Genomic DNA, 12,556 nt, shown 5'->3' on the forward strand with positions numbered 1-12,556 from the left:
GTGTGTGTGTGTGTGTGTGTGTGTGTGTGTGTGTGTGTGTGTGTGTGTGTTTCGAAACAGGGTTTCTCTGTGTAGCCCTGGCTGTCCTGGAACTCACTCTGTAGACCAGGCTGGCCTCAAACTCAGAAATCCACCTGCCTCTGTCTCTGCCTCCCAAGTGCTGGGATTAAAGGCGTGCGCCACCACTGCCAGGCTCCCTTAAAATATTTTAAACAATCTATTACAACTCCTAGCCAAAACCAATAAAATAATCAAACAATTCTTTTTTAATCGAGAGGACAATAAAAAGGATAAATTTCATTACAGTTACTGTGACTAAAATTCAGATTTAACACAGATTCCAAAATGAAAAAGAGAAAAGCAACAATTAGTCAGGTCTATGGTGCTCATTGCAGCCTACTTGTTCCTTGGGGAAACAGAAGTTTTCCTAGCACCAAATTCTAACCCAGACTTCTGTGAGTTTTTATAGAGTGACATTGACTGATTTAAAGACTCATGTATTTACAGGAAATTCCATCTACCTCATTCAACAAATATTTTTTAAGTTTCCACAGTAAAGCCCTGGGATAGAACACTGTAGAAAATACATTGAAAGAAATAGAAAAAGACTAGGTCTAGCACCCAGCAAGCACACAGTATCACTGCCACTGTCCTTGCAACCCACAGGCATAGGTCAGTGATAGCAATGACAACTAGGACACACAAGACAGGGCACACATGACCTTGTAGCATCTGAATCTGATTAAGAATGAAACTCAGGGATGCCAAAGGAATGACTGGGACAACTGCATGTTTTTGACCTCATCTTTCTGAAAGGTCACTCTTCTTTTCCAGCCAAGCCTTTGATAGAAGACATTTCAGTTGTGTGGTTCTGTTGTTAATTAAAGGCATAGAATGTGAGTGTGATCTGACAGTGCCAGGTTGCCCCATTAATTGATTCCAGGGTTGATTCAGTTGATCTGACTTCCTCCTTCACTGTTCCATGTATGTCCCTCCCCAAGCTGCCAGTTCCACTACTGAGGACAACTTTCCCCTAATAGACGAGAGCCTGTTTTTCTTTGGTCAAGGGTATCCTGGAGTTACACTTGAATTTCCTTGCTAAAACTTCCAAACAAGCTCTCAAAGGTGTAAACATGCAATGAAAAGAAGCAAACAATTTTACCAACTGTCTGTGTTTTAGGGCTTACCTTAAGGAACCCCCGCCCCAAGTGAAAACCACCATCTCCCTTATGCAGGAACAAATTACCTGTGTATGTCAAGTATCCCAACAGTCTGTCACAGCTGCTCTGTGGGCCTTTGTCCACATGCCCTCTTCGCTCCCACTTGGCTTTCTCCTTTTAACTCAACTGCTGGCTTGCTCTTTTCAAAGGGACAGAAATTACAATGTGCACCACCCGCACGGAGGGCCTCTAGAACATGAGCCTGCATGCCCAAGAACATTGGGTTCTGAGACAATATCTCTTCTTCCAAGAAAAAAGAAAAGGAGACCAAAACTGTTGAAACAGAAGACTCTAGTTGCCATCAATCACGTGAGTGTGAGAATGAAGAGTCCGGTCCAGAAACACTGCCTGGGATCCCTCTAAGGCTCCATGTAGCCATCTGCAGGTTGCTTAACAGATAAGAGCGCCTGCCTAGAGGGGCAGTGAGGGCTGAGGTCCAGCGATGGTCTGCTCACCAGGCCTGCACCTTGCACTAGGCTGCATCTTCCTGAAGGACAGGGGCCCCATTGCCAAACAAAAATGCAGGTGGGTAACCACTCTGCTATCTTTTTTAAGGGGAACCTCCATGTCAATCCCATCCCAGGGGGAAGGTGAAGGCTGGCATGGCTCTTGCTGCCTGCCTGGGCTCTTCTTAAAGTTAGCACGCGATGCAGCACTGAATAAAGCCGGCTATGATTTCAGCCCATTGATCAACAGTGGCAGCACTGCCTCACAAGCATGAGACAGTTTGCTTTGCTTCAAGCTCTGCAGACCATGACTTAACATCAAAAACGATGGCAGGCCACAAAGGGCTTTCCTTACTCTCTGCTCCTCTGAAATTATTCCTATATGTATTACAGTCTTCTTCCTAAATGTCTTCCTTTAGGGAAGGGATTTGGTTGACAAAGCTAAGAGGAAGAAAAGAACCAAGATACACCAGGCCAAAGCTTCCAAGAAAGAGAGGGAAGGAAGGAGCGTGGGGCAAGCAGACACTGCTGGAGGTAAGAAAGAATACCTGTGAGGGACGGCCCGTGAGGGTCAAAGTGTGTATGAAGCATTAACAAACTGCAAACTTAGACTTGGATCCCACCCCCAGGTTTATACCCATTTGATGTATGTGTAAATATCCTGACAGGCAAGGAGGTCAGGATATGGAGAATCAGCTTGGCTCCTCCCGGTCAAGCTTTGCTTGATTACCTGGCTGTGCTGGCTCTGCGGCCAGATTTCATAGCAGTGTGTCAGTGCACGTGGACAGAGGAGACCAGGGCTGAACAGAGAGAGCTGGGATGATCATGAGAAGGGATGAGAATAACAGCACTGAGTGACACCATGCTGTCCAGGTACCTAAGGCTGAGAGAGGATAGGCAAGTGACATCAGAGTAAAGGTGGGCAGCCCCAGGGACCCTCGAGTCCCAGTGCACATTATCACTGCTGCCATTGTGACCTAATAACTACAGGCTGAGATCTGTAACTTAAAAAGCTGAAATGCAAAATGTCCCCAAGTCTAAAACTCTGAACGTCAACGAGCTGCCTTGAGTAGATTCTGTGCCTGAGCTCACTAAAGAGACTGAACAGGGCTTGTGGTCACTCTAAGTCGGGTCTGACCTCACTAAAGATACTACACAGGGCTGTGGTCACTCTAAGTCGGGTCTGACCTCACTAAAGATACTACACAGGGCTGTGGTCACTCTGAGTCGGGTCTGAGCTCACTAAAGAGACTACACAGGGCTGTGATCACTCTAAGTCGGGTCTTGCAGTGTATCTGACCTATAGTTTTATTTTGACTCTGAATAAAACCCCTTGCTGCTTTAAGAAAAACATAAAAAATCACCTTTAGGCTAAAGGTCAAAAGTGTGTATGAAGCATTAGCAAATTGTGTGCTTAGACCTGGACTCCCATCTCCAGGATTTTATATTATACACATTTTATATATGTGTAAATATTCTAAAAATCAGGTATTATCCCCAATCTGAAATGCTTCTTGTCCCAAACATCTCAGAAAGAGGATGCTCGGGTAGGACAAGCATTCAGAAAGGGAATCGGAATGCTTCTCATACCTCCCAGTCCTTCTGTACCTTACAGAGTTCTCAGATGCTTCTGAAAGTCTCGTTAGCCTAAAACTCACACCTACTCTTTAAGGTTCGAAGACCCTTTAAACAAATCACATTTGATGCAAGGGCAACACTAGATACATCCCTGGAGGCCAATCTAGTTTTAAAGTTGGCTATTAAAACTCTTGCTAAGTCTACATTTGTCTAGCCCTTAACATTGGCAGGAATAGGAAAAACAAGTGCCTTTGACCCTCAGGGAATTAAACTTCACCCAGTTAGAGCTGTGATCTCAGGGCAGGACTTTTCGGTGTGCTGAAATTGTCCCCTGGAGTCCTGCCCCTTTGTAGGTCAGGGTAAGATGGGATCTTTCTTTACTTCTGGGGCTGGGATTGAACCTAAGGCCCTGCTTACTAAGCACGTGCTCTGCCACTTGAATGCAACCTTAGCAGTGGTTAAGTGATTCTGCTGAGTGGTTGAATCTTTATTGGTCTAAATATATCGCTAGGCTGCTTTCCTCAAATCATTGTTACAATGCAGACTCTTGTTTTGTTTGTTTGTTTGTTTTGTTTTGTTTTGTTTTTTGTTTTTTTGTTTGGTTTTTCGAGACAGGGTTTCTCTGTGTAGACCTGGCTGTCCTGGAACTCACTCTGTAGACCAGGCTGGCCTCGAACTCAGAAATCCACCTGCCTCTGCCTCCCAAGTGCTGGGATTAAAGGCGTGTGCCACCACTGCCTGGCCACAATGCAGATTCTATTCACCCAGAATTTGGGGGTAAATTTAGGGATATGCACACCAATCTATCCTACTGTATGCTTCATCTTAAAAGTTATTGAAGAGCTGGGTGTGTGGCATACTCCTCTGATGCCAGCACTCGAAAGGCAGAGGTATAAGGATCTCTGAGTTTGAGGCCAGACTGGTCTATATAATGAGTTCCGAGACACCTGAGCTATATAAAGAGACCTTGTCTCAGAAAAGTTACTAAACAGAATTAGAGGTCACACTTCTACTCAGCCATACCTCTGTCCCAATTGTTTCCCCCAGGAAAGCCAAAGCATTCAAAAACTAAAAAGAAATCAGAGCTAACTCCAAAAGAAAAGAATCTGGGAACCAAAATGAAAAGGACGCATAAAGAGAGGAATGTGGAGATGGCAGCAGGGCTGAGCAAGTCAGACATCACCAATTCCAAGGAAGTGGGCGGCACCTCACATCGTGGGCTCCTCCGCTCGCACTCTGCAACTGGGCGACCCCGCTCACACTCTGCCACTGAGTGGCTTTCTCTGGAACTAGATGGTCTGGATAGTCAGGTTGCTGTAGATGGAAGATTATCACCCACCCAGGCCACAGATGTCACTAGTCACATGGAATCTGAAGAGGAGAAAAACCATGGAGAGCCTTCCAAGGTATGGACAGGTATTCTCTCCAGAGGGAGTTCTGTCCTCACTTGGCAGAACTGCAGATGTAAGGGAAATGTCCCTAAGTAGGCTGTAGTTTCTGAAACAGCCCTATCACATAGTGGTCTTCTACTTTGGTATCTTCTGACCCTAGTTAGAAGCCAGACCAGATCAAAAACACAAAGAAAGAGGCTTCAGCTCTCTGAAGTGGGTGAGGCATTCTGTGATGTCCCAAATTGCCAGGGAATGTATCCAACTCTAAAGAATAGGAGGCAGGTATGGCAGTATCTGTGAGAGGTACAGGACTCACCGGGACAGAGAACGGTAGACACACAGGCTGTGAGAACCAAGCCATAGCCTCTCCTTGGCCTGGCACATTACAAAGGGCATGGTACACAGCTGGACCAGACAGCTCACAGACATACACCTGTTCTCACAGGGTGCTTTCTATGAGCTGCTTTGTTCCGGTGGCCTTGATTCTAAGTTGCAAGTTTGAATAGAAACATTGAATGAGGAAAATCGTTCTTGGGATTCTTTGTAATTAATCAAAAAGAATGGCATCCAGATACATCATCTTTCAGCCCATGTCTCTTCTGTTGTTGGAATCGTCACTAGGACACACAACTGCATTTTAGAGCCTTAAACAGTACAGCACACAGGCCACGCCTCTATAGACACATCTGCACACAGGAAACACTGCTGCACCTCATTCAATCTTTACATCCACAGCTATGAACCAGGCGTGATCAGCCTCGGTTTGCAGATCTAGAGACCAAAGCTACAGGTTAAGTGCCAGTTGCTAGATGTTACGCAACCATTCAGTGACTGGGTCAAGACTTGACCTCAGTTTTGTTGACTCCAAGTTCAAAATTCTTGTCACTATTTTTAATAATTGCTTATTTATTTATTTATTTTATTTATTTATTTATTTTTGGGTTTTTTTTCCCAAGACAGAGTTTCTCTGTGTAGCCCTGGCTGTCCTGGAACTAACTCTGTAGATCAGGCTGGCCTCGAACTCAGAAATCTGCCTGCCTCTGCCTCCCAAGTGCTGGGATTAAAGGCATGCGTCACCACCACCCGGCTGCTCATTTATTTAATAGCAGTTTTTTCCAAAAATTTCAGGGACCTTTTCCTTTTAGTATCTTTAGACCTTCTCAGTTGCCTAGACCACAGCTGAGAATTCTGCTCTGCATAATGGATGAGGATTTTGATCTGTGAGCAGAATTTTCTAGATCATCAAAATTTGTTAGCCCATGAGGAAGACTGTATCAGAAAAGCTGTGCTCTTAATTGTAGGTCAGTCCAACCCCATAGTCGGGCAGGCAGCAGCAGTTTCTGCCTCTGCGGTGCTAGTGTGGAATCAGCTTTAGGATTCCATCTGATTAGAAAAAAACCCTCTCTGGGCCGCAGCTGGGTCTGCCCTTTACACTGACAACACTCTGGTCTCTTAGACCCTCCAGGATAAGAAGCAGCAAGAGAAGGCTTCTCGGGACAGAATTCGAATAGAAAAGGCAGAGATGAGGTGGCTGGAGGTGGAGAGGAGGAGAAGGGAACAGGAGGAACTGACTCGGCTCCATCAGGAGCAGCTGGAAAAAGCAGAGAAGATGAAGGAGGAGCTGGAGCTGGAGCAGAGAAGACGCACTGAGGAGATCCGGTGGGCCAGCAGCCCAGAGACACAAGGCAGGGCAAACCTTCCCCAGGGACACAGCTCAGTGCTAGGCTCATGACCTGACACCAAATCACAGGAACAGCCTGGACCAGAGATAAGATTAAGATATTGTCTTGATCATGTGGGTTAGTCAAGATGGATAGTTACGGGAATTCCTGGGAAGACTTTAAGATTCTGCCCAGTCTATCAGGCTCCTCCCCCTGCCTGAACTGCACTGGTCCCTTCACTTGTCCTCACTCTAACTTTTTCTCTACAACCCCATGAGGCAAAAATTTCAAAATTCACACTTTACGAAATGTTTTTTTTAAAGAATAGAAAAGAAAGTGCAGAGAATTTAAGGCTCTTAAATCCTGGCGACAGCGCTGAGCTGAAACTTCTAGATTTCTTCTTCTAGACCTCTCCACCCTTCAATCCAGACTGTAAAAAACCTGTTCTCTGAAGGGGCACTTCCTGGGGCCTGAAGGCTATAAAGTCAATTGTCAGTTAGTTAGGCCAGTTTTCTGCCATTCCTCTGACACCTTCTGTGTTCTCAGCCTGAGAAAGCAGAGACTGGAGGAAGAACGGCAGCAGCAGGAGGAAGCAGAGAGAAAACGGAGGCTCCAGTTGCAGGCAGCCCGGGAGAGAGCCCGGCAGCAGCAAGAGGAGCTCCGCAGGAAACTGCAAGAAATCCAGAGAAAAAAGCAGCAAGAGGAGGCGGAGAGGGCTGGTGAGAGAATTCCTGAGCCTTTTGTATCTCCCATCCCTTACACCAAAAATATTTTAAACCCACTTCAAGCAGTTTTATTCCTATCCTAGGCCTTAGTGCACAAAGCTAAGTTTTGTTCCAGAATGATAATCATGTCTGGCTATAGTGGGTTGACATGAAGGGATGGAATATGAACGGGAGACTCGTGTGGAAATAATTACAGGATAGAAGTCCCGGTTCAATAACTGCTCTGTCAGCTCAAACTTCTTTACATGCTCTCTTCCTCGTGCAGGTAGAGACAATCACACACACATGGAGGGCCTCAGACACGCCTTCAGTGTGGATCAGATAAATCTGTCAGATAATCCAGCATACTTTTCAGGATGAAGGTAGAAGGTTCAGCAGATGATGCTGATTTCCTCTAGAGCATCTAGTTAAGTAAGCACTCTAGAAGCTGATCTGACACTCCTCCCTATACAACAGCACACTATCCTGTGAACTCAACAGACTCTGGAAAAATCTTCCCTAAGGTTTTTAATGTGCATTGGTGCTTTAACAGGGGACTTGGATTAGTAAACACACAGAGACTCTAGCAGATTAAAAGGGTAGACCAGAAATATCAGCTGCTCTAGTGATGCCCCGGCTGAGCCCAGCTCTTTCTATTCTGCAGAGGCAGAGAAGCAAAGGCAGAAGGAACTGGAGATGCAGTTAGCAGATGAACAGAAACGCCTGATGGAGATGGCTGAGGAAGAACGGCTGGAGTACCAGAGGCAGAAACAAGCAGCAGAAGAGAAAGCTAGGCAGGAGGCTGAGGAAAGGAGGAAACAGGAAGAGGAAGCAGCAAAGCTAGCTCTGGAAGAAGCCACAAAACTAGCCCAGGAGCAAATAAGGTACTTGGATGGGGGACAACTGCTGTCAGGGCTTTTTCTGAGGCTTGAAGGCTCAGTGCCAATGCTGACCACTGCCTTTAAGCAAGCAGTTCTCTCAACACCTACAACATGGCTAGAAAGACCAAAACACAGAGCCATTCTTCAGCTACAAACAGCGCAGGATTCTATCTTGGTTTATGGAATTTGTACTGAAGCTTGATTTAGAAAGCATTTATCTTGATCTTCTGGTTTACAGATAAAAGTGAATCCCAAGTCAAAACAACAAAAATGAATACCAGGGCTAATGTACTGCAGGGTGATAGAATTTGCACGGTGTGCTGGGTTTAACTCCCCAGTGAAAGAGATGATCTCGATCAGGACCAATAAATAGCCAATACCAAGCAAGACCCATTATGCAAATTGTAGACTCTAGGAATTCAGAAGTAGGTATCTACATTCTAGGGTTAAGGATTAAGAGGTACTGAAAAAGAAAATGTTTTGCTTTTTAACCTAGCAACAAATGCTATGCAGAAACCCTTTACATTGTGACAGGAAGCCTATTTTAGATTGGTAGTCCAGAGCAAGGCCTCTCATAAGGAATGTGATAAAGGGTGAGATTTTTAATAATATAGAGTTAAGCATACAAGAATGTAGGTGAGTATCCCAGGAAACAACAGTGAGTGAGCACTGTGAGAAAAGCCATGAGACAGACTCAACGCTGAGTGAATGTGAAGCTCAGCATTACTGGAACCTAATGAGTGTCAGTAGGAGGAACTATACAAAGTTAGCTGGGGCCAAGAGCATTATTTGACCATTTACAATCATAAAACACTGAAAAGGTGAGCTGGGTGTGGTGGTTCAGGCCTATAATCCCAGCACTTGGGAGGCAGAAGCAGGAAGGCTGTCTACTTGGAAAACTACGGAGGAAGCTGCAGTAAGATTCTGTCTCAAAACTGACAGAAGAGGTACAACCTCTTGAAAGATAGAGGGACAGCCTGGAAAATCATGTTTCCAACATGAAATATAAACACTTCACCCCCTGAGTTATAATTTTCCACTAATTAAATTGTCTATAATACTCTTTAAGAGGTCCAGAAAGAGAAGGCACCAAAACTCTCAAGACTTTTCATTAACCTTGAGTGGGTCCTTCCCTGGACTTTCTACAGCCATTAGGGGAATTACAAAATAGATTATTGGAAGAATCCTAATTCAGCTTCAGCAGTGCAAGCATCGTATGTCATGACAATAATGATGAGACAAAAAGCAAGCTACTAGGACCCCAAATTTCCAAGAAAAACTGACCATCATCATGGAGGTACTGAAGTGATTAATTATATAAAACTAGTCCAGGTAGCTGAGAGAAGGAAACCACGTAACTAAAGGATGAGTGGGTGGTCTCACTCCACCAAGGTGTCACCCAGTCCCAACTAACTTGACTTCATCTGCATCTGTGACACCTGTCCCTGTATTTTAACTGCTCTGTTTTCTCAAGTCTAAAGCAAAGGAATCAAATCTCAACACTTAGGAAGCAGAGGCAGAGACAGATCTCCGTGAGTTCCCAGGGCAACTGGTCTAAGTAGCAAGTTCCAGGACAGCCAGCCAGGGGTTACCCTGAGATAAACTATCACAAACAAACAAACAAACTAAATAAATAAATAAAGCAAGCAAGCAAGCGAGTCTCTCCCAGCAACACAAGTTTAAGAACTGAAAATTGTCTTCCTTTTTACTTTTCTAATAGGAATCTCATGATGCTCCCAACTGATCTTCCACTAAAACATAACAAACAGCCCAAATCCAGTAATCACCCAACCCAAATCTAAAACTCTACCAATTTACAAGACTGGATGCTTAATCATTTTTTGAATTGGGGGTGGGGTTGTCTCCTTAGGCAGAAAGCTGCTTTGGAGAAACACCTTCATTTTCATCAAGAACTCTCTAAAGAAGCCAGTGGTCTACAGTGGACACAGAACATTTCCAGACCATGGGTCTACTCCTATTTCCAGTCCCTACAAATCCCCAAGCCATAAGGCTACAAGAAAAAAAAGTAAGTTGAGAAGTGGTGACAGAAAAAAAAGCTATATTTCTATAATAAAGCTCCAACCTGAGCTCTGTTAGTGCCATGTCATCTCAACCATACCGTAGGACTTTACCTCTCTATTCCCAGCATTCCTGCACTCACATACTGATCCAATTAACTTTTCACTTACTTAAGCCATTTTGTTTTCTTTAGGACTACATAAGTTCAAAAGCCTTGGTGTCTAAACTACCATTACATAATTCCAGTTGGAGATACTAAGTCTTAGAATATTCTGTGTATTTCAGTGTGTTCAAGAGTTGATGGTAAATAAAAATTGTCATACAAGAATTCTGGATAAGCTAAGAGGAGCTAATCATACTCCTCTGTAAGATAAAAGCACAATTTCATCCTGAAAATCTAACACAAACTTCAAAGGCATGTTCAGAATCACTTGATACAAGTTCAACGAACCAAAATGAGCTGTTTTGTAAGGAAATTCTCTCAATCTTCAAAGTACAGATCTAGAGTAGCATGTTTGAGTAAGGGAGCCACCTGCTAGTGTATAGCTGTTAAAGCTAAAACATTGTTCCATCATACTAGCCATAGTTAAGTGCTCAATGGCCATATGTAGTGGCTGGGGACTACATCTGCAAAAAAAAATAGAACTATTTCATCACCTCAGAAATTTCATCCTTTTTTTTTTGTTTTGTTTTGTTTTTTGAGACAGGGTTTCTCTGTGTAGTTCTGGCTGTTCTGGCACTCACTCTGTAGACCAGGCTGGCCTCGAACTCAGAAATCCGCCTGTCTCTGCCTCCCAAGTGCTGAGATTAAAGGCGTGCGCCACCACTGCCCGGCTTCATCATTATTTTTGATCCTTGAGATTTTATTCCCAACTGTGCCTCGAAGAACCTACTCATCAAACTCTAATCATCGTATCAGAAGTCTCAAGTCATTTAACAACTCTTTACATCGTATCAGAAGTCTCAAGTCATTTAACAACTCTTTACATGTCTAATAATAATCTCTTTTAACAAAGTATCACAGGGTACACATTAATAGATTGTTAGAAATTAAAAATGTTAAACAGTATTTGTTTTTGTTTTGTTTTTGGTTGAGATAGAGTTTCTCTCTGTGATGGCTCTGGCTATCCTGGAACTCTCTTTATAGACCAAGCTGGCCTTCAAACTAAGAAATTTGCCTGCCTTTGACACCCAAGGGCCTCATTACTTCACGGACGGAGATACATACATACACACACACACACACCTATAAAGAGTAAGTAGTTAGTCACCCTGAATCAGTTTGTCTCACTTTATCCTTTTTACTCAGTCCTGGACCCCAAAAAATGGCAGGGCCCACACCCAAGTTAGGAACTCCCACCTCAAACCTTTCTAGACACACACCCAAAGGTCTTTCCAGAATGAGTTTAAATCCAGGCAAGATAAAAATGAACATTTAATCATCACTGTCCACAAATAGATAGCAGTGTTCACAGGTAATTAATTCCCTCCAATTTCTGTACAAAGCAAATACCTTGTATTTTTGGGGACTATTACTCAAGTTACTTGCTTCATACAGGAATTATACTTCTCCACCCTAGAAACTTAGCTAATTTTCCATTCTATACTGTAGGAGTAACTTCTTGTTTCATGTAAAATAGAAATAGCCAAACACTATGGATAAGACCTTTGAATTTAAATGTCACCCCATTTTCTGCTTGCCAACCCTACATGCAGCCATTAATACTTAGCCAGACAATCAATACATATTCAAGAATCCACATGCAAGGAAACTGCCACTGCTCCTTTTATCTTCTCTCTTCTTTTGCAAATCTAGGATGCTGCACTCCTGCACCACATAGAATGGTCACTAGATATTTGGAAAGGACCCTAAGTAATATTTAGGGTCCTTTCCAAATATCATCTATTAAATTTTGCTTCCAAGTATCTATTTTAACTGCACTAGAATATCAGTTGAGCAGATTTTTAGAGTATAATGACTTTAGAAGACACACGACTTACACACATACACAGTTATTTTCTACAACTTAATTCTACCACTAAATGCTGAGAATTCATTTAGAAATGCGAACAAAATTATGTTTAACTATGTAGTCATGAATTCTGGATAGCTCAAATAACCAATCAGGTCTGTTGTTTGATCTTGACAAATGATACAGCTCAGAAGATTTTCTACAATTGAACCTAACTTCCAGTTAGTATTTAAAATCATAGTAGTAAATGCCAGGTGACAGACTAAAAAACCTCTTAATTTGTACAATACAAATAATCTTAAAGCTAGGGTCAAATGTAAGAGTTTCTCAAGGCAATCTGCCTTTTGAGCAAGTTACCTGAGAAGAGTATGTAAGCTTTAACAGTTTATAAAATGCACATGCAATAGGTTTTACTTGCTAAAGTCATCAGATAGCATTGTATTTTAGATACCATAAACTGGATGTGTACATATATATACTAAATTCTGTGAGTCCTTGGGACTCACAGAGTCTTTAAAAAGGTATTGTGATCATCAGAAGGCATTCTAGAAACTTTAATGCTTCAAAGCATTAAATGCATTGAAGTCATTACTGTACAGTACTAAAGAAATACTCATGAAAGAAAATCCTATCTGGGGCATTTTCACTTTTTCCCCACATGGCTAAAATAAAAGGAGCTTTAG

The 12,556-nt window shown here is 43.0% G+C and overlaps 1 protein-coding gene across 1 annotated transcript in view; it reads left to right on the top strand.

Annotated features, from left to right (window-relative positions):
- Kiaa2012 (KIAA2012 ortholog) overlaps positions 1–9,890 on the top strand; it is a 116,345-nt gene extending 106,455 nt beyond the window's left edge. Inside the window, exons 15-21 of the mRNA XM_028765732.1 lie at positions 1,370–1,529; positions 2,086–2,200; positions 4,292–4,650; positions 6,092–6,294; positions 6,843–7,015; positions 7,665–7,884; positions 9,752–9,890. Coding sequence (XP_028621565.1) covers positions 1,370–1,529; positions 2,086–2,200; positions 4,292–4,650; positions 6,092–6,294; positions 6,843–7,015; positions 7,665–7,884; positions 9,752–9,890 — 1,369 coding nt within the window. The remainder of the gene's footprint in view (positions 1–1,369; positions 1,530–2,085; positions 2,201–4,291; positions 4,651–6,091; positions 6,295–6,842; positions 7,016–7,664; positions 7,885–9,751) is intronic.
- The last annotated feature ends 2,666 nt before the right edge of the window (positions 9,891–12,556 follow it).

This window comes from Grammomys surdaster, unplaced genomic scaffold, assembly GCF_004785775.1.
Source record: "Grammomys surdaster isolate TR1022 unplaced genomic scaffold, NIH_TR_1.0 165, whole genome shotgun sequence".
In the NCBI taxonomy this organism is placed as follows: domain Eukaryota; kingdom Metazoa; phylum Chordata; class Mammalia; order Rodentia; family Muridae; genus Grammomys; species Grammomys surdaster.